The sequence below is a fragment of the Protomyctophum parallelum genome (assembly GCF_964188405.1).
Source record: "Protomyctophum parallelum genome assembly, chromosome: 14".
NCBI lineage: Eukaryota > Metazoa > Chordata > Actinopteri > Myctophiformes > Myctophidae > Protomyctophum > Protomyctophum parallelum.
Window position 1 is genome coordinate 24,501,167 of NC_139709.1, and position 25,079 is coordinate 24,526,245.

The window sequence follows — 25,079 nt, forward strand, 5'->3', positions numbered from 1 at the left end:
AGTGAAAGGCTCAACTCCAGTGGTCATACAGACAGACAGCCTCAATGTTTTTATTGTGCTTTTAACACGTTTTTTAAACAACACTGCAGCAATACGAACGTTCATGGACAATCATCATGTCTGACGACGAACCCAAAGTCCCCGATGAGCTTTTCAAAGACGTCAAATTCTATATGGTCGGGGACATTGACCAGAAGGTGAGCCCAGTCCACCACCACTGTACTGTGTTGTAAAGCTTAGCTTAGCGTTAGTTAGCACGATCCCCATAGGAAGTCTATGGACAGAGCAGCTAGCTGACTTGTTGGGCTAACCTTGCTAAAGTGGTGAGAGACGCTAACTTTGTGGTCTGGGCATCCCTGGCGTTTTATTTGGCTTGCAGGAGATGATGGGACATGTCTCTTCAGTTTTTTTTGCAACGAAGCACATCCTGCAGTTAAACGTGAATGGTGGTGGTCATAAAGCGAGCTAGCATTAGTGAAGTTTCGCAGTTGACAGATGATGTGCTAACTGGTAGCTCTGATAGCTTGCATGTTATCTTAGCCCATTAATACATATATCCATTTAGATTTCTGTCTTGTCCTTTGGACATTATAAAATGCCCGTTTGCAGACAGACTGTTTTGTGAAACATTATTACACAGAAATAACAACAGTTTTCTTTTGCACCCAGCAATGTCTTGCTTAATTTGGCGCCTGCTTGTGCGCATGCGTCGCCGCTATTTGACTGAATGGTACTCGCGGACCTGTGGCACATCAGTGTACTTCCTGCCAGATAGTGATCCCAGTACAGTAGTCTCACACATCACATTTGTTTTCATAATTATTAAACAGTGATCTTCTAATCTAAGCCACCCATGTTACAACATTGTCAGCTGATAGAGAGGACACGTGACCTTGTGTTTTCCTCTTGAGCTGACATTTCGTTTGTTGTTGTTTTGTGCACAATCTAAACATACACTGAACATGTATTCTATTCCATCTTAATTGATCTTCTGCTGAGTCTATATGACCAACAAAACAATTACAGCTCGGAGTCGGACAAGGACACAAATACTATATAAAGCCTACCCCTACTGGCATTTATGCCATATATTAGTATTCTTTCTTTCTTTATTATAATGTTGATGATCTTTTGATTATTTTATTAGACAATATAAAATGCAAAACAGTGCATGGTACAGTTAAAGCACTTTGGTCTAAAAGTTCTACAGGTAATCTGTGTTGTTAGTCATGTTACGTGACGTCCATATAATCACACTTGTTGGCTCCTGTAGGGTCTCTGTATATTTAACAGTTTGACTGAGCTTGGTCTGTATAATTTGTAGGCCTACTTCTAGAGTCTGGAATACAACCTATTGTGAATGTGAAATAAATAAATGACTGACAGTGACAGGTACCCATAATCAAAATGGCCCAGAATAGGCTGTGCGTTTAGTCATTTTATGCTTTCAAATATGTTCGACAATAGCAGAAAAGGCAGATCTACAAGTTCACAACGCATTGCCTCGGAATGCTTTGTGAACTTGTCAATCTTCTACAGATCAATTGGTATATGAATGGATCAATACTGAAGATAATGCAAAAATAATTGCGATTATCTCAAATAATTGCAGCTAGGTGACAGGCGGACTAATGTCTAGTCCACTTACAGAACGTTGTGCAGTGTTTGTGGTTAGTCCTGTAAGTCTTTGTTGTTATTATTTTTTATTATTTTGGGTTGTGAAGGTCGTGAAACGGGTGCAGTACTTAGTTTAGACAATTTTTGGTTTAGACTAGTCTACAACCTATCTCAAACCCTCACCCTAAACCTAACCTCCCACGTGGCAGCACATCTAAACCTAACCTTAACCCATGTCTAACCAATGACTAGTCTAAACTAAGTATGCACCCCCGTGTGAAACACTGTACTTGGCAAACAAAAGTAATTCAGATTCTGTTATCGACGCAGTGTCATCATGGTATCTGCTGTGGTCTAATAATCGTGGTGTGACTCTGGACAGGTGGTGCAGCTGTTGAAAGCAGGGAAAGGCAAGGAGGTCTCCTACAATGCACTGGCCACACACGTCATCTCAGAGGATGGGGACAACCCGGAGGTCAGCGAGTCCAGAGAGGTCTTTGACCTGCCAGTTGTCAAGGTGAGAGGCCGTAGATTTACTGTATATGGATGCATGCAGATTAGGCTTGGGCAATATATCGATATTACCGTTTATCGCGATATTTGAAATCAATATCGGTAATATCGTGGAGTATATAAATAATATCGAATACCGATAATACCCAATATCGTAATTTTACCGTCATGTAAATATGGATTTTCTTTTAAATAAACATCTACATTACTGTATGTGTGTGTCTGTGTGATGAATTTACAAGTATTTCATTTTAAACAACTATAATTTGCCTACAAGCCTAATGCAGATTGTGAAATACAAAACCCATTGAGACCTGATTCTACAAAAAACGTATGTTTCTATATCAGTGGTTCTCATACCTTTTTATGTCAAGGACCCCCGAAATTATATGTATTTGGCCACCGACCCCCATCTCAGAATATTTTGTTCCAGGGACCCCCAGAAACAAAGATATTAGTTTAAAAGTAATGTTCGCTGTGAAAGAATAAATATTCAAAGATTTGCACACGTTTTCACAATTTCTCAAAATTCTACAAGATCTTTCTACAAGCTCATAGCGCGGCACCGAGTGCTGCGATATGAGCTTGGAGATCTGCTATTTTTCAATAGCTAAAGTATAAAATAATGGTTAATGTGGTTAATCGCTAAAGTGACACAGATGCGTTCCATGTCTTAATGGGTTAATAATGGGTTAATCGATAGTTGATTCACATTATCGATCGATCATCGTATTGATTGATGAGCAGTGATCTTCCTGAAAGAACCTGAATACAATGCTGAAATATTCTGTTTGCATTTATCTTGCTCTTGCTGAACACAGTAAACCATAAATAACTAGTAGACATGGTAGACAGTACAGCATAGAAGGAGCATATTGACATTAACAGCTTGTCCTCTTGTTCTTTCTCCCCCCAGCCATCGTGGGTGCTGCTGTCAGTGCGATGTGGAGACCTGTTACCGTATCCTTTCATCGTGATTTAAAGTTAAACATGCAAAAAAGCTGACATGTTTTGTGTCTGAACTAATGACTATTCATCCATTCAATTAATCATAACGGGTGACAAGAAAAGTCAGATTTGAAATTGAGCTGCATGTAAATCTGATTAAATCGAACAAAATCCTTAATTACTTATTCAAGAGTAAGAAATGGAACATAATGGATTGATGAATTTCAATGACCCTTTAACCAGTCTGTGTATATGTATTCTACTAATTCCAATAAAGTAAACCCATATTACCAGAAGACATTTTGGAGAGAGCAGGACGCCTTACCACCGGCTTCTACTCCCGCTTATCCAGCATCCGGGTCTGAAGCTCTGCGTCGATAGCTCCGCTGTCAAACCGCACTGCCCTCGATATATATAAGCGGTGTGCCCTCCCACTCCCAGCTGTGGGTTGGATCCCACAGTGCCAGTTTGCCGGCGGCCATCCGGTCGGTCTGCCTGGCACAATGCCCAATCAGCCCCAACCTTCTCTCCCTGACCTTGTCCGTGACTCGCAGGAGGCCCCCGTAGAGGTCCATCTTCACGCTACTAGATGCATTTCCTTACACCCAAACAGCACCCGGGAGTAGCAGTGGCTTTACATAGGTTAGGTTTACAAAGGATTCAATTGATCACAGAGATTAAATTGTCACAGAGACACAACTTTATTTGGGAGCGTTCTACCCATTGCTGGCTGTCTGAATACCAATTTCTTTTTTTACATATTATTGCTTATAGCAGCTTTAATCAAGGTCTCCATCCCAGCCAGGGTGTATTGAAATTGAAAATGAATGCTGAATATCACCACTGTTGGATTTGTGCTCATGCTTATCATATTGCTTCCCCTCCTTAACTGATGAAATATGCAGAGTTACTGGCTTCTCCCCTGAGCCGGGGCAGGTATTCTTTGGGGTGACGGTGTGTCTGCCCAGGGTAAGTGTGTGAGTGTACTTTTTGCAGGTTGTGTGTTATGTGCGTTCCGAAGGCGCACATGCCTTCGGAAATCCCTTCGTTTAATGTGTAATTTGTGTTTTTACAAAAACTGAAACTGAAAAGTATTTTTTATTGTTTGTGTGTTTACCCACCTACTGTATGTGGGTTTGTCTGAAATCCCAGCTTTAATTTACCAATTGTGAGTTTAACCACTCTGTACTTAGTAAACTAATAATTATTTAACCGGCGTCAGCTCTGTACTTGAGCCCCTGTCTTCTTTTCCCTTCTACAGTATCTACACCATATCTCAGTCCTGTGAGCTTGTAGATCTGCTATTTTTTGGGTGAATGTCCCCCTCAGAATAGGGATGCTTTGGTTCAAGTGGTTAAACATAGTTTGTTCCCACAAGCTAACCCTGTGTGTGTGTGTGTGTGTGTGTGTGTGTGTGTGTGTGTGTGTAGCTCCCAGAGGACCTCACTGCCCTGTGGGCCTATATAACCTTCTATGGAGGGAACTGTCAGCTCAACCTAAACAAGAACGTCACACATCTAGTGGTGAAGGAACCAAAGGGGGTGAGTTGATGCAGATTGAATATTGTTGTTATGAATGTTATTTTGCCTTCTTTGCTACTTCTCTCTTGGATGAAGAGATGTTTGATTTAGTGAAAGTGGTTCAATAAAGTGTATGTTTTTACCCACTCTAGGCTAAGTTCGAGTGTGCCTTGAAGCATCCTAACATTCGGATTGTCACCCCAGACTGGATACTTGACTCAGTTAAAGGTACATTACAGTCAAACATTACATTTCTATAAAAGAGAATGTTCCCATTTCTACCAATAGAAATTGAAAAATGTTTTATTAGGATAGATTTAGTCCAATCTGCCTAAAATGTGCTGGCATTTCATCAAATTCCGGGACAACTCAAAAAGTTCTTGGTGTATGACATGGCGTTCCAGCAAATCATACCTCAGATGAAGTCAGATCTTGGCGCCACTGGGAATATATTTTATCAGTGACTATTGTATCGATTACTTATTTCAATTAATGATATAAAGGAGAAGTACTAAATATCTATACAACTAACTATTGCATTTTTTCATAATAAGCATGTAAAATTGATTATTTTATTGAAATGGGTCTTTAAAAATTTTATACTTTCAATTAACTGTTGAGATTAAATGTTCTACTAGGAAATATCAGGAGGCATTTTGCCCTGTGATCCTGTACAGTTCTGATGCTGCCTTCTACAGTACAGGTCAATCATAGAGGGATTCAGTCAGCTCTTAGTAAAAGTGGGAAAGCATGTGTGTCATTCTAGATTTTAGTGTTGGCTATTAAAAAAATAGCACATACAAGCTCACAGTGCCTCACTTTGTGCCACGCTGCGAGCTTGTACATCTGCTATTGTTGAACATTTGTGAAAAATCTGGAAAGTATTTGAAAAATATTTGAGAACTACTTTAAAAGGCACTCGTATAATCGGCTTCAGGTCTCAACAGATTAAACATGACACTCTTTTTCTTTCCTCATTGGAAAAAGAAAAATCCAAGAGAGACGAGACACTGTATCACCCGCGACTCACCTACGAGGAGCTGGACGAAGAGGAGAGCGAGGACGACTACTCGCGGGACGGCAGCTACAGCCCGCGGCATGGCTCCAGCGGGGCCTCATCCCGCGACGACTCCCCAGCCGCCAGCCCCCACCGCCGGCCGGGTCCCAAGAAGCTCAACTCCTTCTCGCCCACGTCGTCGCGCAAGTCGGACCGCCGCAGCGAGCGCATGTTTGACGACTCCGACGACGACTCCTCCTCGGCGGAGAAGGAGGGACGCAACCTTAACTGGACGCCGGCCGAGGTCACGACTGCAGTCCCCGGCGCCCCGGCCGCCAACACAGCCAGGAGGCGAGGAGGGCCTCCTGGAGGCCACAAAGAGCCCGCTCCGCCTCCGGCCGCCGCCGGGCTGATCAACCTGTGTGCCACCGTGCCGCCTGCGCCGGGCAGCGGTGTGCCCGTGCCGGCTGATGGCCGGCCTGCTGCTGCTGCTGCTGCTGTTGCTGCTGCTGCTGTTGCCGTAGTACAAACTGCACAGCAAGGTCAGTATAGCTACTAGCTAGGGCCTATAGAGCTGTCACCATTACACCTTTTCAGTTGACGATTCATTGTCACACATAATTGTGCAAATCTTTGAAAATATGTTCAAAGGATTTACGATGAGCGGTGCTAGCCGCTCCAAGGAACGGCTTTGTGTGTAGGTCTGACTGAGCACGGAATGTCTGTTTGTACCATGACCTATTGACCTGCAGCTGCAGGTCATCAACCTGATTGGGGGAGACACACACGTATAGTTGTGCCGCTCATTTCAGACGTGTTTTTATTTCCATTTGGTGTTTAGGGTTCGTGAACAAAAGTTGCACAAGGCAGATATGACAAATAACTAAGACCAATAAGAAATTACTGACATATTTAATAACGTTATATTTTTGGAAAAAACGATTATGTAAAATAATGCGAATATCAAAAATAATTGCAATTAGGCAATTATGTAATAATTGTGACAGGGCTCTAAGTATAGCACCATAGTAAGATGCTACGGTGGAGCAACGGATCCTATAGATATTCTTGTATCATCAACCTATTATTCCACAAACCATTATTATGTTTACTCCTCCTCACTGTTCCTGCTGTCATCGTCCTGTAGGAGGCGTATTGGGGCCAGACGGCGTTCCTGGGTGGAGCCCCGCGGCCAGAACGCTGCGGAACATCACCAACAACTCTGACATTCAGCAGACCAACCGGCCCGCCAACGTTGCACATGTAAGAAACCGCCAGGAGTTGTTTAACGGGAACGCATGTCATTTTATTTAATATAGCTTTACAATCATTTGAACTACTTTAACCATTATTTAATACTTTGGCTATTCAAAAATAGCAGATGGCATGGCACGAAGTGACCTGCTACAAGCTTGTACCTGTATATCTGCTATTCAAAAACAAAATCTTTGAATATAAATATATGTTTAATGCACATCTTTGCTTCTGCCCCCCATCCTAGATTAGTGAATGTGGGTAACTGTTGATATACAGTACACACATGTACTACACCCAGTGGTAGCACATATATTATGTCATTTACTTGTCAAACTCACAAAAAGGCATACAGTTCCATTTTGCTTCGATATTTAATATTTTTCTGGCTTCTAAATGCAATTAAAGTAATGGCCCATCAAATAAGTAGACCAGATGTCAAGCGTTTATCAGACAACAGAGACAGGGCTCTGCAGTGTTTTGGTGTTTCACTGTGTTTCTCCTTATTGTGTCAGTCTTTATAGAAAAAGGCCCATGCAGTGCACACCTCAAAAGGTTGGTGACAGGTGCCTAGGACAAAAGTGCATATATTAAAAGGGTATCTTTAAAAACAAAGACAATGACCTGCACACTCTCGGAAACTTGCCATCATTGTGTCAGTAAAATGTTTAATAAACAAGTATAATACAAATACCTATTCATATACTATTGCAATAATCATATCTCAAATTTGTAGCAGTTTTCTAAGTATCCAAAGACACTGACTTATTGTAGATTGTACCATTGAGACAGGGCTGTAAACACATTGGATCCTAAGGACGGGTATACTCGTCCTATAAAGTAATTACGTGGGGTGTTTATGACGACTAGGCTCGTCTTAAGGTGCTTGATATCGCTATAAGAAAGCCCCGCTCTGTTTCATCTTTGGAATAGCTCCGGTTGCTACGGAGGCTTGCTAAGGCCTCGCCAGCACTGCTTCTGTATTAGCCGTGGCCTTTGCACGCTCTTTTCTCAGAAACTAGCAAGGATTGGCCTATTTTAGCTCGCTCGCATTAACACTAATAATTTAGCATCCAAGATGGAACCCAAAACCGGACATGTGTCATACTAAAACAGATTCTAATCTGGTGACACCCAAGAACCACCACTTTCGTCCACCAGGTGGCCCTCAAGTTGTTAATGTGTTTTACAGCTCAGTGAAAAAAGACACATACATTGTAGATGAAATGTATAGAAATAAATATATTAACATACAAAATGTGTAATCGTTTTGTAATGGATTAATTTCCAATGCGTCAGTGATTTCTTCTAGTCATGGCCAGTTTTTCTCCTTAACCCCTCAGATCCTCCAGAGCCTGACGGCCAATCAGACCAAGCCATCTGACCAGCAGACCAATCAGAGCCAGGCTCCTCCCACCCCCAACAGCACCAATCCCCTCCTCTTCAACCAATCGAAACTGCCTGGCCAGGCCCTCACACCTGAACAGCAGCAACAGTTGCTACAACAACAGCAGCAGCAGTCGCACCAACAAGTTGGACAACAACAACAAGTTGGACAACAACAACAGCAACAGCAGCAGCAGCACCACCAACAGTTGCCGCAGCAACAACAACATCCCATGATGCACCTGCAGCAGCATCAGATGATGCAGTTACATCATCAACAACAACAGCATCCACAACAGCCACAGGTACAGACATATTTTCAGGTTTTGCAGACCTTTGTATTTACCTTCTGTTGCTCAGCTGTAGGTCTGCAAATAAAGAAATAGCAGAGGGTCTACAAGGTCAGTAGTAGGGATGGGTCCGATTAATCGATTATCGTTGATAGGACCCGAAATCGATTATGAAAATTAATAATCGATAATCGTTTTTTTTTTTTTCTTTTTTTTTTTTTCTTCTTTTTTTTTTAAATGAAAATCTGTTGGAAAGGCAATATTGTCATCCAAACAGGACAGGGCTATAGACCTACCAAAGTGTGCCTGGGATGTGTCTGTGTAGCTGCATGACTGAGAGGAGTGTGAGTGGAGATTGATTCCAATCAAGATACAGGTTTGGAGGATTTAGCAGGTTTTGGGAATTTACCTAATCAGGCCTAGGCTGGGGTTGCTATGGTGATCAATTGGATCAACAGTGGTCCAGGGACCACCAGTGGTCCTCATTTAAAAGATGGAGTTAGTAACCAAATGGACCCTATTTAACTCTCAAGAGTTACAATTATTATTAATCAACTACATCAGGGGTTCCCTAGCCTGACCTAAGCAGAGACATTTCTGGCCTAGATGGGAGGGTCGCGTCTCAGAAAAGCGCGCACCCTGATTGGATCTCATCGATCTGTCCGTCACCCCCGGCCCCTCCTCTCCCCCCTAGTGCAGCGCTACGTCACATTATTTAGAGCGACGCCTACGCGGAAGGGTTGACTCCCACTTTTAGACTGGTTCAGCCCACGGCTTTTTCCAGGCTGTCATCTTTCGCGCAGACGAAATGAAAGCCTGGGTATCGAGGCTAGGGGTTCCCAAACTTTTTTGACTTAGGTACCCCTTGGGGGGAAGATTTTTTTTTTTTGTAGGGTTCATTAAAAAAATAAAAATAAATAAATTATTTAAAAAAAAAAAAGCCCCCCCCCCCCCAAAAAATCGATTAATCGTTAATATTGAATTATACAAATCGATTTTCATTTTGGACACATTTACACATCCCTAGTCAGTAGGGCACAAAGCGTAGCTTTGCAAGGTATAATCGATTATTTTATTAAATGATTAAGTTCGACTGACTGTTACACCCCTACTCAGCTGGTGGAGAGCCAGCGGTGGTTTGAGCTGAATGTGAGAGTCTACGGGCAGACTTGCTTCGCCACCAGATCAAAAACGACTCTCACCAGCAGGAGTCCCTAACAAAACAATAGTGCGTGCGGTGAACAAGCATTTGAACACAAAACTAGATTATATCATCAAGGTTTAATCTATTATCTTGTTCTTTTTCTCTTAGGTTGCACAACAGGGCTTTCCACAGTTGCCCCAACAACAGCAACAGTTCCTGCAACAACAACAACAGCAGCAGCAGCAACAACAGCAGCAGCAACAACAGCAGCAACAGATGCATCAACAACAATTTATTACACAACAGCAGCAGCAGCAACAACAACAACAACAACAGCATGGATTCTCCCAACAGCAGCAGCAGCTACGTCCTCCTCAGCAGCTGCTGCGGCCGGGATTGCAGCAGCTGCAACAGCAGCAAGCGCTGCAGCAACAACTGCAACAGTTCCAGCAGCAGCAACGCTTGCAGATGTTACAGCAGCAACAGCAGCAGCAACAGCAGCAACAAAACCAACAACAGCAGCAGTTACACCAGCAACACCTGCAGCAGCAGCAACAGCAGCAGCAGCAGCAACATTTCCTTCAGCAGCAGCACATGCAGCAGTTGCAGCAGCAGCAAGCGCTGCAGCATCAGAATCAACAGGTCCTGCAACAACAGCAACAGCAGTCGTTACCGCCTCAAGTCCAGCAACCTCCACAGATAGCTCAGCTCTTTGGCCATGAGCCAGGACAAGATGGTAAGAAAGGAGACAAAATAACCTGGTTTTTTTATAACCACATGAACCTTGGCGTCCCTCTTCTGGGCAAGTCTTAATAGATAAATTAGAACATTCACCAAAAAACACAAGATCACAATGCGTGTTACATGTTAGCCTAAGTAGAACTAGGGGCCTAATATAAGTAGAGCTGTACCCAAATAAAAATGTTATTCATCGAATCGGATTCGCGATTTTAATGCGAATATTCAATGATTCCTTTTAAAGGTCTATGAGACTTTCTGAGAGTTTTTACATTTGCAAACTGTTCAGTGCTGATTTTGTGCAGCAGTCATGAATGTTGTGAGCATTTAAAATCAATGCATCCATGAACACGACTACATTATGACTGCAGACAGCTTATCTTAATTGACGACTGCATTACGACTGCATGCATGATCGAATAATCAAATGTTTGTCAAAAGCCCACTTGATCTAGACTTTCAATACAGACCGTGAAAGCTTCTGGCTTTTTGGGTTTTAAGCGGAAGGTGTTAGAAAAGTTACCACAGGGATAACTGGCTTGTGGTGGCCAAGCATTTTGTTCCTTCGATGTCGGCTCTTCCTATCATCAGTGAAGCAGAATTCACCAATTGTTGGTCGGATTGTTCAACCACTCACTAATGGGGAACGTGAGCTGGGTTTAGACCGTCGTGAGACGGGTTAGTTTTACCCTACTGATGATGTGTTGTTGCAATAGTAATCCCGCTCAGTACGAGAGGAGCCGCATGTTCAGACATTTGGTGCCGACAATTAGTTCAGACATTGTAGTCGACTGACTAATAGAAGTGTTCTAAGCATTCCGGCTTCATACAAAGGAAAAACATGAGCTCTTCTGTGATAAAGCATGACAAAATACCACAAAATAACAACAATTTACAGATACTCCAAAACTCAGGTGTGGCTCCTAAATGATCTTGGGCTTTATTTGCAGAGCAGAATCACATGTTAACAGTGACTTATTTTTTCAGCCAATGTTGTTATTTCAAAAACGTATCATAATCTGTCATATTGGCTACCAATTGTAAACCCACCCTCATTTTGTGATATGATCTAAGCCCTAAGAGACTGTCATGTTGTCAAATAATGTGTAGGAATCCAAGCTTATAAATCCTAAAGTTTACCTATTCTATAACTGCCTTCATCTGTGTGTTTCTCAGTCCCTGAGGATGGTTTCCTGGTTGGTTGTGTTTTCGCTATCGCTGACTACCCTGAGCAGATGGCTGACAAACAGCTGCTAGCACAGTGGAAGAGGGTAAGTCAGGCATGTGATCAACAGGCAGAAAACATTGTGAAAATCATGTGCTTACTGCTTTTGCTGCATGCTCAAGTCAAAATATAAAGAAGGGAAAGTCAGTGGAAGAAACTGACATGTCTTAGTGCAAGGAAGGACTGAGATGCATTTATTTTGGTCCGAAGACTAGATATAAGCCCAATTCAAAGTTTGTAAGCGCACTCAAAGGGAATAATTAATGTTGTGGCATATCCTTATTCCTTAACCTCAGCAATGGAGCTGCATAGGTTTTTTGCATACGATATTTTGGGGCAATTGAGTACCCTTTTTATTTATTGAAGACCGAGAGAGACAGGAAACTGGGAGAGAAAGACATGGAGTGACACGCTGACGCAGCATAGGTCGTCGTGTCGGGCTTGTGAATCGAACCCACGACTTTCTCTGTCAGGCCAGGAATGGAGGCGTGGTTAAATGCAACGTGTCTTGTTCGTCCTGCCAGGTCATCCAGGCCTACGGGGGCACAGTGGACCCGGCGTTGAACAGCCGGTGCACACATCTGCTCTGTGAGAGTCAGGTCAGCAGCTTGTACGTCCAGGTAAGAACAGTGACTGTCATTCATGTTCAAAATATCTGCTCCTTAACCTTATGATGGCTGACTGCCCACTGCCCACTTTATAATGATGGCTACAACAGTGGTTCTCAAACTATTTAATTTCAATGACCCATTCGGGTAATTATTGAATAAATACATTAGTCCGATTAACCATGGCACTATTTTATACAACAGCCATCTACTTGTCCTGACTTGTAGATGAGCTGTTAAATGTGTGAAATTTTATCATAATTTATTTTTTTAATCTATTCAATCACTTAGTTGGTAGGCCTGTCATAGTAATTACATAATGGCCCAATCACAATTATTTGAGGTTGCCATAATTGCCATAATGTTGAAAATGTTCATATGTTTTTAACATAAGATCTACAAGCTCAAAACGCGTATATCCACTATTCAGTATTTTTTTTTTTATGATTAAAAATTGTATTGCTTTTTCAAATTAGTTTCACAAACAATTAAGACAACAAACGAAACAAAACTAGACAATAAAATTATAAATACATCACACACCGAAATCTTTACAGAAAAGATAAAACAATACAGACAATACAATACAATACAATAAAATAATAATAAAACAAATTAATAATTAAAAAAAAGGGGGAAAAATAAAAATAAATAAATGCCATTACACCTGGGTAATATCAATTTACACTTTCACGGAAAAAAAGAAAGAAAAACAGACGTTGCGCTCACACCACAGTGGGATTGACAGCAATATGCATTATGTATCCTCCCCATTTCCGTATATATTTGTCCAGTCTGTCGGACCTCCTATATGCCATTTCTTCGTATGCTGCAACCTTGCCTAATTCCACAAACCAGTCATGAAACGAGGGACTCCCTGACGCTTTCCAACCCCTCATTAGCACCTGTCTACCAATCATGATAGCCGTGAGGATGAAATCGACATAATCACAGTGAGCAACCTGCTTTGGGTCACCCAGTATGTAAAGCCTAGGGCAGAAGGGAAAATCAACCGTTGTCATTTCTAAGATACAATTATGAATTTGTTTCCAATAACTCAATTACAGGACAGTCCCACAAAGCGTGAACCAGAGTGCCCACCGAAGATGGATCCTTGCACTTCCAGCACTCAGCTGTGTCCTTAAGACCAAGTCTGTGCAACCGTGAGGGTGTCCAATAGAAGCGGTTGAGAATTTTAAATTGAATCAATTTGATTCTAGTATCTTTAGACATTTTTGTTGAATTTCTGCAGATTTCATCCCACTCCTCCTCTTCAATATCAATATTCAAATCCCTCTCCCACACAGTTTTTGACACGCCAGGTAACCTGGCGTTTTCAATGAAGATGTTAGAATAGTAAAATGAGGCCTCGTGACCTGTACCAAACACCATGGTGATGCCATGCTCCACTATTCAGTATTAAGTACAGAAACCATTAAATCATTCATCGCAATTATTTGATCGACTATTCATCGTAAATAAAATCTCATGATCGTGACAGCGGATTAACTCCTAGTACTGTGTGCATGTACAGTACACCTTCAGCCAAGGATCAATGTTGTTTGTTTCCTTGTGTCAGGCTCTAAGAGAAGGGAAGCGGTGTGTAACGGCTCACTGGCTCAACACTGTTCTGAAGAAGAAGAAGATGGTTCCCCCCCACAGAACTCTACACCTGCCCTTTGCCTTCCCGCCCGGAGCCAAGCCCTGCTCGCAGCATGTAGGTTCAACCGTTCAACACATTTCCCAAGCCGAGTTGGCTTATTTGGGGGTTTTGTAAACAGTGAAAATGTGGGCTGCAACTATTGTATTCTTAGCGATTATTTATTTTGATTAATTGAAAAGCATATATACTGTGTGTGTGTGAGCAACACAGCTAAATGTGTGGGTAGCCCCCCAATTTTCCAGAATCCCTCTGTTGGAATTCGCTCTCGTTTTGAGCGACCTTTAACCCATTCTGACCGGGCACCCATTTTGGTGTCAGCATCATGTTATGCTTTAGCTATTTAAAAATAGCAGATCTACAAGCTCATATCGCGCCACCGAGTGGCGCGATACGAGCTTGTAGGTCTGCTATTTTTGAAAAATCGAAGAGCGACTGACATTTTTAGAATCTGATCTCAGGTCAGAATGGGTTCATCAGACCAGTGTGTGTCCGGCGGAAACCTCGTATGAATCTGATCTCAGGTCAGAATGGGTTAAAATTCAGAAATTCATCCTGGCATGGTTTTGATACAGGGCTGTGAACACTTGAGTTGCACATTTGCTGCTTATAAAAGGGTTCGTATTTGTAACATTTGTGTCCTGTTGAGTAAAACTGACATTTTTTTTATCCACAAGGAAAATGTATAGTAAAATATAACTCAACGTTGACTGACTGTTGCACCCCTACTCAGTTGGTGCAGCTGAAAGCAAAAGGTTATATTTTGTTCTTGTGGCTGACTGTTGACTCTCTCTCTCTCCCTCTCCCTCCCTCCCAGATAATTTGTGTGACAGGCTTTGTGGACACAGACAGAGATGACTTGAAGCTCATGGCCTACCTGGCTGGAGCCAGATACACTGGCTACCTCTGTCGCAGTAACACCGTGCTCATCTGCAAACAGTAAGAATAAGCATAAGTAGATAAGTGTAGGAGGAGATGTACGGTATTTTGGGGTGTACTGTAAATGTAGTCAAACTGTTTTCGGGGAAAAAACTTTCTCATGTCAAGGACTCCCCAGAATGATATATGCATTTGGCCACAGTCCGGATCCCCATCTCAAAATATGTTGTTCCAGGGATACCTAGAAGCACAGATTTGAGTTAAATGTGTTAACGATTATTCAAAAATGGCAGATCTACAAACTCATAATGCGTCACTTGAGCCATTTTTGAATATCCAAAGTATAAAATGACACGGATTAATGGGTTAATTTCAGAGATATTTATGTCGTGCTTGCACAGGTTGTTCTGGAGTATCACACCGCCCAATACAATACAGTATAATCGCAACAAATGGTACTTTTCATCTTGGTGAGAGTGTCTGATGTTACTGTTCTTTCTCTTGTGTCCCTCGTCTCCTATCAGAGCCAGTGGCATGAAGTATGAGAAGGCCAAAGAGTGGAAGGTTCCCTGTGTGAACGCCCAGTGGCTGTGTGACATCATGCTAGGTCACTTTGAGGCTCTGAGACAGATTCAGCACAGCCGCTACTCCAACTACAATCACCCCGAACCACTGGTCCCTAACCCGCAGCTGGTGCTCAATCTACTGGGTATGGACACGATGTGTTTTTGTGCATAAAACCCTGTACACAGAGTCCCTCAGCACTAGTACCATCTGTTTGTGCTAAACATTAGATATCTAATGATATCTAATGTTTAGCACAAACGGAGTACAAGTGGCTAAATATGTATTTTTCTACAGCGATTTCTTTATTATTATTTAATATAGTCCTACTAGACCCCAGGAAATTACATCTGGCCACAAATCTGGTCACAGGATCTACTGAATGTGAAGGGGGAGGTGACAAACTGATATATGCCTGAGCATATGACAGCCTGCGACACACAGTATGGCATTCCCCTAGTATCTCCCTCCACTGGCTCCCGGTCGCTGCCCGCACAGAATACAAAACTCTGATGCTGGCATTCAAAGCAACCAAAGATATGGCTCCCCCATATCTTGCAAGTAGATCAGATCAGCCAACGCAGGGAAGCTGGAAGTACCCTCACTAAAAACGCCGGGACAACGCTCCACACGTCCCAAACTCTTCTCCCTTCTTCTGGCTCCAAAACTGTGGAATGCACTTCCCATTGCAGTCAGAACTGCAGCATCACTCCCAATCTTCCGCCGTAGTCTGAAAACCCACCTTTTCAGACTCCATCATGGCCCATAGCACTTACCCTACCCCCTTAGATAGCATTTCTGTAGACTTGGATAGCATTTGATACAGACTTATAGCATGTTATGTAGACAGACAGCACTATAATTGCATTGCATTGTATGTAGTCATAGCACGTCATAGTACATATAGTATATATGACTATATGTATAGTTTATATGTATAGTTTCATTATATAGATATTCCACTGTTACTTTCTTAGCTTACGCATGTTTCATGATAAATGCTTTTTATGTGATGTATTCCCATGCTTTTTTGTTCTTGCTTAAATGCTAAATGCCTAAATTGTACATTCAGTAGATCCCGTGATCTTTTGTGGCTAGATATAATTTCCTGGGGTCTAATAGGCCTAAGGTAAATAATAATTAGAAATGAATACAAATGAAATAAATTGCCGTAACATTCTGTAAGAAACAATCCGCATTTAGCCACTTGTTTGAATGCCTTTTAAACAAAAGAAAGCAGCAAATGAAAGAAATTAACACTCATCTTTACTTTCTCTAATAACGACCTAAAACATGAACCTTGGTTGAAAAAAAAACCCAAAGTTGTCCAAGTTAATTTATTTCCTTAATAAGTCTGACACTTAGTCGAATTCAGATATAATCTTGCATTGTTGTAATTGAGGTGGATTAAACGTAATAATCGTGTGTGTGTGTGTGTGTGTGTGTGTGTGTGTGTTCCAGGTGCGTGGCGAGCACCAGTCAAAGTGTCTCCCGAGGCGTTGGCGGTGAGTTGTCCTAGAAACACACTGATGGAACAAGTACTCACATTCTTTACTCGAGTAAACGTATCAATAACACAATATAGAAATACTCTGTTACAAGTTAAAAGTCCCGTTTCACAAGTTGTCAAATGTATAAAATCTATAAAAAACATATTTAGAAAATAGAAAATAGGGCTGAAGCATTTGTATTTGCGACCACAGGTCGCATTTACTATGAAATCGTACGTTTTCGTCAGTGTACCAGTGACCTTATCAAACCCTGTACACTCAGGACACGCTCCATATATGGCCAGTACAGAATTCACACTTGCAACGTGTGGTTAACGTGTCCTCAACAGGATTTATTTACCAAGACACGCATTTGATTTATCGTTTCTCTCTCTCTCCCTCTCTTTCTCTCTCTGTTCAGGGTCTCCAGTTGCTTCACAAACAGAGGTTGTCCGACACCACTAACCAGCCTCCCAACAAGAAGGCCAGGTCAGTGTTTGACCTCCAATGGCATTACAACTTTTGATCTCTTCACTCTCAAAAAGTATTTTCTTTTAGATTTCAAACGTTTGATTTTTGTCGTGTGTGTGTGTGTGCGCTTGCGTGTGCGCGCACGTAGACTTGAAGAGCTCCAGTCAACCAATAAAAAGCTTCCACCAGAGTCCACCCCTCATGTCATCTTCACAGGGTTTGAACCCACACAGCAGCAGCAATACATCAAGGTAATGCAAAAAGAAACCCATCAAAAGTAGCAGAGCTTTTGCTGCTTTTGAATATTTTAAACCTGAAAAGTCTGCACTTTGCAAAAGCTCCCAGTCAAGGCTCTATTATAGATTAACGTTTCGACACGTAGTCTTCTTCAGAATTCTGAAGAAGACTTCATAAACGGAGGTTTGTGAAGAGACATTAATTTGTGCAGGTCCATACTGTACGTACATGGCTATTGGCACCGCTATATTTAAGCGGCCTAAAGTCTTGACGAAACCTTGACATGACCTCATGTCCTGTCCAACTACAAAAAAAACCTCAATCAAGTCCACAATCGGGGAGGGAGCTCCACAAATCACATTCAACCTAGATTTGGCATGAACAAGGTTTTAAATTTGTTCTGCTATGCTACAACAAATGTGGAATTCCCTACTATAGTGAATCCCTACTCTTAAACAAAAAAGAGCACTTTGGCTGCAGGAGAAAAGACTTGTACCCCTGTAAAAAGTCAAGCCTAATGAATTGAGTACTAAAGGACCCCAATGGAAACGAGCAGGGATGTCCCGATCAAATGTTTTGCTCCCGATTCTGATCATTTGATTTTGAGTATCTGCCGATACCGATTTGTTTTCCTGATCTTTATAGAATACTTATGCCATTTCATAATACTTCAGTATCCAAAATCACAGAAGATATCCAGTCTAATATCATGATATGGATATAATATTGATGGATCTTCCGATCACGTTTTATATCTCCCGATCCAATTCTGATCATTTGAAAATGACGTGTTTGGGATCAACATCCCCTTTCAGTTTGATACCTTATAACTAGGAAACCTCCCATATGACTTACTGTATAGTAATGATAAAAATATAATTCTGACCCTCCTGGTGGCTAGCAAGAAGGCTATCACGAGAAAGTGGCTGCAAACACAACCACCTACAGTGAATGGATCGAGATAGCTCATTATCAAAATGGAAAAACTCACTTACTCCCAGAACTCGGGAAGACAAATTCTTCAGAATTTGGACTAAATGGACCGAATATGTCAAACCATTTTGATCAGACTTTTGCTGAATAAGGAAAAAAAACCCAAGCTAAAATATTTTGTTGCTATTGCTCATTTTTATGCTTCTCTCTATTTAAATTTTTTATTTTCCATTCCTTCTTACTACTTTTATTTGTATCTCTTGCTGGATGTTGACCTTGTTTTCAAACACTTATCTTTTACTTTCTCTAATAACAACCTAAAACATGAGCCTTGGTTGAAAAAAACTAAAGTTGTCCTTTAGCACTTTGATTGATTGAATGAATACGTTAACGGTTTGTATGGACAAGCACAGGGAAGTGCAGTACAATACAAGGTCTGCTAAAGGGATTTATCCAAGAATGCTTGTTTCCAGGGTTGTCCCAATCCAATCACGTGCTCGGAAATAGGTGCAGAACACGTCAATTTCTTCTCTTTTTTTTTTACATTGGTTTTTTTTGTTGTCATTGTGTGCAAGCATAATAAACTGTTTTACATATGGTTTACATCAGAGCATATCAGGTGTGCATAAGATTACAGATGTAATTCTCAAGTTTCAATCGTGACCAAAGTCACAGTCATTTTTCCAAACAAAATGAGAAAAATACAAATTGAAAAAATAAAAATAAAAAGACAGACATCAGGGCAGCTTTAACCCATTTAGGCCTAAGGCCGATTCTAAAATGCCTTCTAAAGCCTGAAGTTTTCTGAAAAACTTCAAATATTTATATAGCAGCATCAATCTTTTGTATTTTTTGAATACTGTACATGCTGTACAGAACCCAAAAATGGGTTCCCGGCCTGAGGGGGTAAAACACCAAAAGGGGTTCCCGCTCAGAATGGGTTCTAATGTCTCGACCCCGTGTTGCAGAGGCTCCATGCTCTGGGCGGGGAGGTGGCGGACAGTGCCAAGAAGAGCAGCCACCTGGTGGCAGCCAAGGTGACCAGGACGGTCAAGTTCCTGACGGCCATGTCTGCGGTCAAACACATCGTCACTCCAGAGTGGCTGGAAGACAGCTGGAGGAGCCAGAAGTTTGTTGGTGAGTGTGTGATATTTCTGTACTTATTTGCACTTACCCCTCATGAGCAGACCTGGGGCAGACCTGTCGTTGATCCAGGTGACAACGTCTGCGTTAATCGAAGCCTGTCTGAAAGTACCTTCAACGTGTGTGTGTGTGTGTGTGTGTCTTCTAGATGAACAGAGTTACACACTGAGGGATGCTGAGCAGGAGGTGTTGTTTAGCTTCAGTCTAGAGGAGTCACTCAAGAGGGCCCATAATGCACCTCTCTTCAAGGTTGGTTTGTTTTTAACTTATTTTGTGTCACTTTGTTACTATGTTTTGAAGGTGCTTTATAAAGTTTACTTCCTTTTTTTAATAAAAAAAATCGCACTTGTGTGAGGTGAGGGGCGCTCTTATCATCATATATCAGCCAATGAAATTATCACATTCCATGCTACAAACACATGCTACAAACACGTGCTCAAACACACCTACACCAAGCTGTGCATAGGAGGGGCTAGTGCCCCTCAAAAAAAGGAGAAGCAGGGAAAGCAAAGGAACCCAAAGTTCTGTTTGTGGTGAATCATCGTCGTTTAACTGCTGCCCAAAACAAACATTAAAGGTCCATAGACTTGGCTGCCATATGACGTAATTTTCAAGTTCTTTTACATCAACCCAACAGTATGTTTAACAACATGTTCTGTGTGCAGGGGAAGTTCTTCTACATCAGCCCAGGGATCTGTCCCAGCCTAAGCACCATGAAGACCATCCTGGAGAGCGCTGGAGGCAAGCTACTGGCCAAGCAGCCGTCCTACCGCAAGATCATGGAGCACAAACAGAACAAGGTACTGTAGGGGTGCAACAGTTAGATTATTAATAAATCATTTGTATTAACTACTATCTGTCTTTATAGACAAAAAAGTTAAAAGTGTAGATTCAACCAAAAACGCCTCAGACCTCAGTCACAACGCGTCACATAATGTGAGCTTGTATGATCGGCTATTTTAGGGTTAGGGCTAACTATTTCTGATACTTGTGTAGTATAAACGCTTAATTGATTAAAACCAGGAAAAGACAGCATTTAAGCCATATCACGATATATTTCATAATCACATACTGCACAATATTCCCATACGCAAAATCCAGGACAATATCTAGGCTCATATCAGGATATATCGATATATTTAGAAACGCATGCATGTAAATGCAGTCACAGTAACCTGCCCAAATAAGTTCTGACCAGTTTATTGAATTAATGTTGTGGTTTTGTTGTAGAACCTTCCAGAGATTATCCTGATTTCCTGCGAAAATGACCTCCACCTCTGTAGAGAATACTTCCTCAAGAACATTGGTAAGACACACACACACACTAGTGTTAAAAAATATATCGGGTTTTCGATATATATTGATTTTGAAAAATAAAAACAGTTCAAGCAGTTCAGTTCCAAGCACCAGTTCAGTTCCAAGCACCATGTTCCAGACAGGGACCCCTCCCTTCCTGGGAGGCTTAATGATTTTTATTGTCTGTTCGATAGTGAAAACCATCAGTCCCCCTCTTTTCCAAGAGAGCAGAGTGACTCTCCACCCAACATATATGAACATGATGTCAGACTGTTGCTCCGTCAACAAAACCCCAGAAAGGCGGCAGGGCCTGATAGCGTGTCGTCTGCCACATTAAAGCACTGTGCTGACCAACTTGCACCTGTCCTCACTTCCATTTTCAACTGGTCACTTGAACTCTGTACTGTGCCTGCTTGTTTTATTTCTGCCGTTATCATTCCTGTCCCAAAGAAAAATAATATCGCCTGTCTTAATGACTATAGGCCTGTTGCCCTAACATCTGTCATTATGAAAGTCTTTGAGCGACTGTTCTGTAAGCACCTGTCCAGTATAGCACTAGATCCTCACCAATTTGCCTACAGAGCAAATGAGAGTAAATCACACCAGCGTCTCTATTTCCTGCGGCAGCTTAAGAAGTTTAGAGTCAGCCAAGCAGCCATGACTCACTTCTACAGGGCCACTATTGAAAGTGTTCTCACCTTCTCCATGCTTGTCTGGTTTGGTCACATAACCTCTCAAGACAAATCAAAGCTGGAAAGAGTAGTACGTCGTGCATCAAAAACCAATGGATGTAGCCTCCCTACACTTCCCTCACTCTATTACACCAGAATAATTAGGAAGGCCAAAAAAATCATTCCCATCCTGCACATCTTCAATCTCCTCCCATCAGGCAGGAGATATAGAAGTATCTAGAGCTCAACATCTCGCTTCAGAGATAGCACTTACCTCGTAGCCATTAGACATCTGAACTTGACTCATTAAGCACAGGCTGATGTATGTATGTAGCAATATGCATATAGCACTTTAAATAACTGAATGTAATTTCCTATGCTGCTGGTTTTGTATTGTATTGTCCTTGTTTTTGTATCTATGGTTGTCTGTATATGTTGAGTATGAACCAAGACAAATTCCTATCAACTTGTTGACATGGCAAATACATTATTGAATCTTGAATCTTGAATATGACTTTTCCATAGTACCCCTCTCGTTGGTTGACACATGCGCCAGCGCCTGCAGCCCTGCACGCCCGCACGCACAGGAGTGCCCACGTGCACGGTGCAGCCCCTCCCCTTCTGCCTCGTAGAGACACTCGCTCTCTGTTGCTCACACGCCGGTGTCTTTTCTCCTATTCTCCACTGCATTCTTATCGTCACTCGTATTTCTATTTATGTAAGCTAGCTCGTCAAGATGGCATGTGCGGAACCTTCCCAGCCTGTTTTGATAGATAAAGAAAAAAAGTGCTTTTTGGAAATGGCCTCGTTTCTCTGCGTTCTGTGAATTTGTTTAGTCACTTCGAAGTGACAAAACAAATCCACGGAACGTGGTGAATCAGGCTGGAAACCAGGGTAGTTTGGAAATACTTTGATTTGAATCCGATGAACACGGAAAGCCAAATGACAGTTGCAAGCCCATATGTACTGTGTTGGGATCCGAGGCGTTCCAAGGCCAGCTTGGGACGCTCGGGAGGCATCCTTATTAGATGTCCAATTCTCCGGCTGACCACCTGTGAAAAGTTGCTTCTGTTTAATACTGCAATTCACTCACTACGTATGTTGTTTCTTTCCAACCCTTCTTCTCTGTTTTGTAGATGTGCACAATGCAGAGTTCATCCTAACTGGAGTTCTCACCCAGAAGTTGGACTATGATTCATATCCTTTAAATGAATGAAAAGCAAAACAAATAAAGGAAAACACTCATACTTAACACTGAACTTTATACTTTATGACACACACACACACACACACACGCCTAGATTATAAGTAGTCCTCTTGAAGGTATTTCTGTCTAATAAATTGTTGTAAGATTTGGGAATAGGTTTATTTCCTTGTAGAACAAAGATAATATTGTTGCTGTCGGGCAGAAAACGGCTACGTCTGTGTGTGGGTTTTACAAATATTGAACCAATGAAAAGTATTAAAAAAATTCTGACTAAACCTAACTCCATTGGATTCTGTCAGACACACCACCTAACTCCAACTTGTGGAGTTAGGTTTTAATCTAGATATTAATGGTCATAAAAAATATGACCAACGTCTGAATATTTGGAGGACAACAAAAAGGAAACCTAACTGACGTGAGACTGATTTGTTATGACCAACCAGTTGCTTACCTTGACAATCTTCACATTTAAATTTACTTGATGGTTGGTGACCTGATCAGGCATGACGAGAGAAGAGGAACTGAGATGTTTTGCTGTCTACTGAGGCTCAGCCCTAGATGAAGCTTTTAAGACTAGAAAGAGAGACATTGTTGCAATGTACAGTATGCTCTGTTTTGACAGTTTTTCCTTTTCTTTTTTTTGTACCCTGTGGATAGACGAGCTGTAATTTTTGTAGCTTTTTGTAACATGTTTGATGATACATAAATCGATGTTATTTTTGGGAAATGAATGTTTAAATTATATGGAATGATTTAACCTGCTTTTTTTTGTTGTTTATTTTAAAAAAAATGAATGTGTAAAGGTTCCAGCAAAACTCACTGCTGCTTTTGGAATAAAACTATCTTTGTGAAGGCTTTGTGTGGCTGCTTTTCTGATGTTTTTAGGATTCCATTTTTGTTTTGGCTATTAAAAAAAAATGGCAGATATACAAACTCACACTACAGTGGGTTTTTTTTTTAATCTACTGAACTACTGGTTTAGAAGACATTTATAGAATCAGGTCTTAATTATAAATTGCCATATTTGAGCATGAGTGTTACATCAACTTCCTTTACTTGTGTAATCGGTTACCATACCAGTGGCATCTTTTATTCTGAATTATTTATAAAGTATCTTATTTTAAGACTCAGTTTAATGCATGCCATGTTCACAAGTAAAACATGATCCATGTTCCCTGGTCAAATGCAATGTGGCTTAAGCATAGTAAACGATTAACCGGTTTGAACAAAAGAGAAGCTTGATCTGTCTTTGCTGCCTCTCGCTTAATCTCACTTTTTAAGATCCAGGAAGAATGAATCCCGATTCCCCCACCAAGACTAATTCCTGATAGAGTTGATTTAATTAATTGTTAATGAGGAGGGGCCGGGGTAGTTACTGGTGAAGTTCTAATTGCTAGCTGTCAGACAGATTGCCTGGGGTCATCTCTTGGCACCGGCGGTGGGTGGGTAGCGTGGCGTACAACGTTGCCTCCGGTGGTGCCCTCAAAACTACAGCAGCCTGAATTAGGCAACGCCTCAGCCAAGGTCGTGTGCCAGTTATCTATGTGCGTTTGCTGCAAGGAAGGGCCGGTTTGTCATATACTGTATTTACATGGCACCAGATATTTGTAGGTAGGTACTTTATTAAGCAAGAATACCCACTGCTTTTGGAATAAATATCTGGTCTTTGTTTAAATGTCTGTGTGCTTGCTTTTCATACTGTACGTCCATGGACATATGACTTGACAACAGTTTGTCATTTTTGTGATGCCAATATGGTGTAATTTGCTTGACAAGTGCTGATATTGGGAGACATTAGATATGTTCTCTAACCCAGCTAACATTTCCATCTGGGCCCAATTGGGTTTTGACATGGGTTCCAAGTGGGCCGTGCACCCAGTTTTCACAAAGGGCCCACCCGTGTTAGCCCATATGGGCTTACGTGGGTTTCTAACTGGATCTTAGGTTTGTATCCAAATGGGCCATTTTATTTCAGAACCATGTGTGCGCCACCTGTGTTTGCCTATATGGGTTTGAACTGGGATCTGATTAAGTGGGTACCAGCTGGGCGAATTATATGTGACCCATGTAGGCCACACTCGTGTCCGCCCTGTTTCTGTTGTCACCTGCTGTCGATTGTTCATTCCTACGGATAGGATGCAGTGCGCCACATTGGCGGTGTTTCCAGTTTTCTGTAGTAGTTTCTTCAAGTGATCAAATGTTATGACTGGATAGCACTCGATCTGTAGAGTCCTACATTACTATCTCCTACGATCAAGGGTTAGGGTTAGGGTACTGTAGCATGCCGT

At 41.7% G+C, this 25,079-nt stretch overlaps 1 protein-coding gene across 1 annotated transcript; it reads left to right on the forward strand.

The window, feature by feature from the left end:
• On the forward strand, positions 1-23,636 carry paxip1 (PAX interacting (with transcription-activation domain) protein 1). Its single transcript, XM_083782914.1, has 24 exons — positions 1-197; positions 2,000-2,134; positions 3,047-3,090; positions 3,984-4,047; positions 4,509-4,619; positions 4,751-4,826; positions 5,586-6,137; positions 6,743-6,858; positions 8,193-8,540; positions 9,838-10,405; positions 11,584-11,678; positions 12,157-12,252; positions 13,820-13,957; positions 14,718-14,839; positions 15,304-15,488; positions 16,805-16,848; positions 17,255-17,322; positions 17,453-17,555; positions 19,443-19,611; positions 19,766-19,866; positions 20,283-20,417; positions 20,848-20,923; positions 22,721-22,780; positions 23,257-23,636. The coding sequence occupies exons 1-24, from the start codon at positions 117-119 to the stop codon at positions 23,271-23,273; spliced, it is 3,504 nt and encodes a 1,167-aa protein (XP_083639040.1). The 5' UTR covers positions 1-116; the 3' UTR covers positions 23,274-23,636.
• Positions 23,637-25,079: the final 1,443 nt, after the last annotated feature.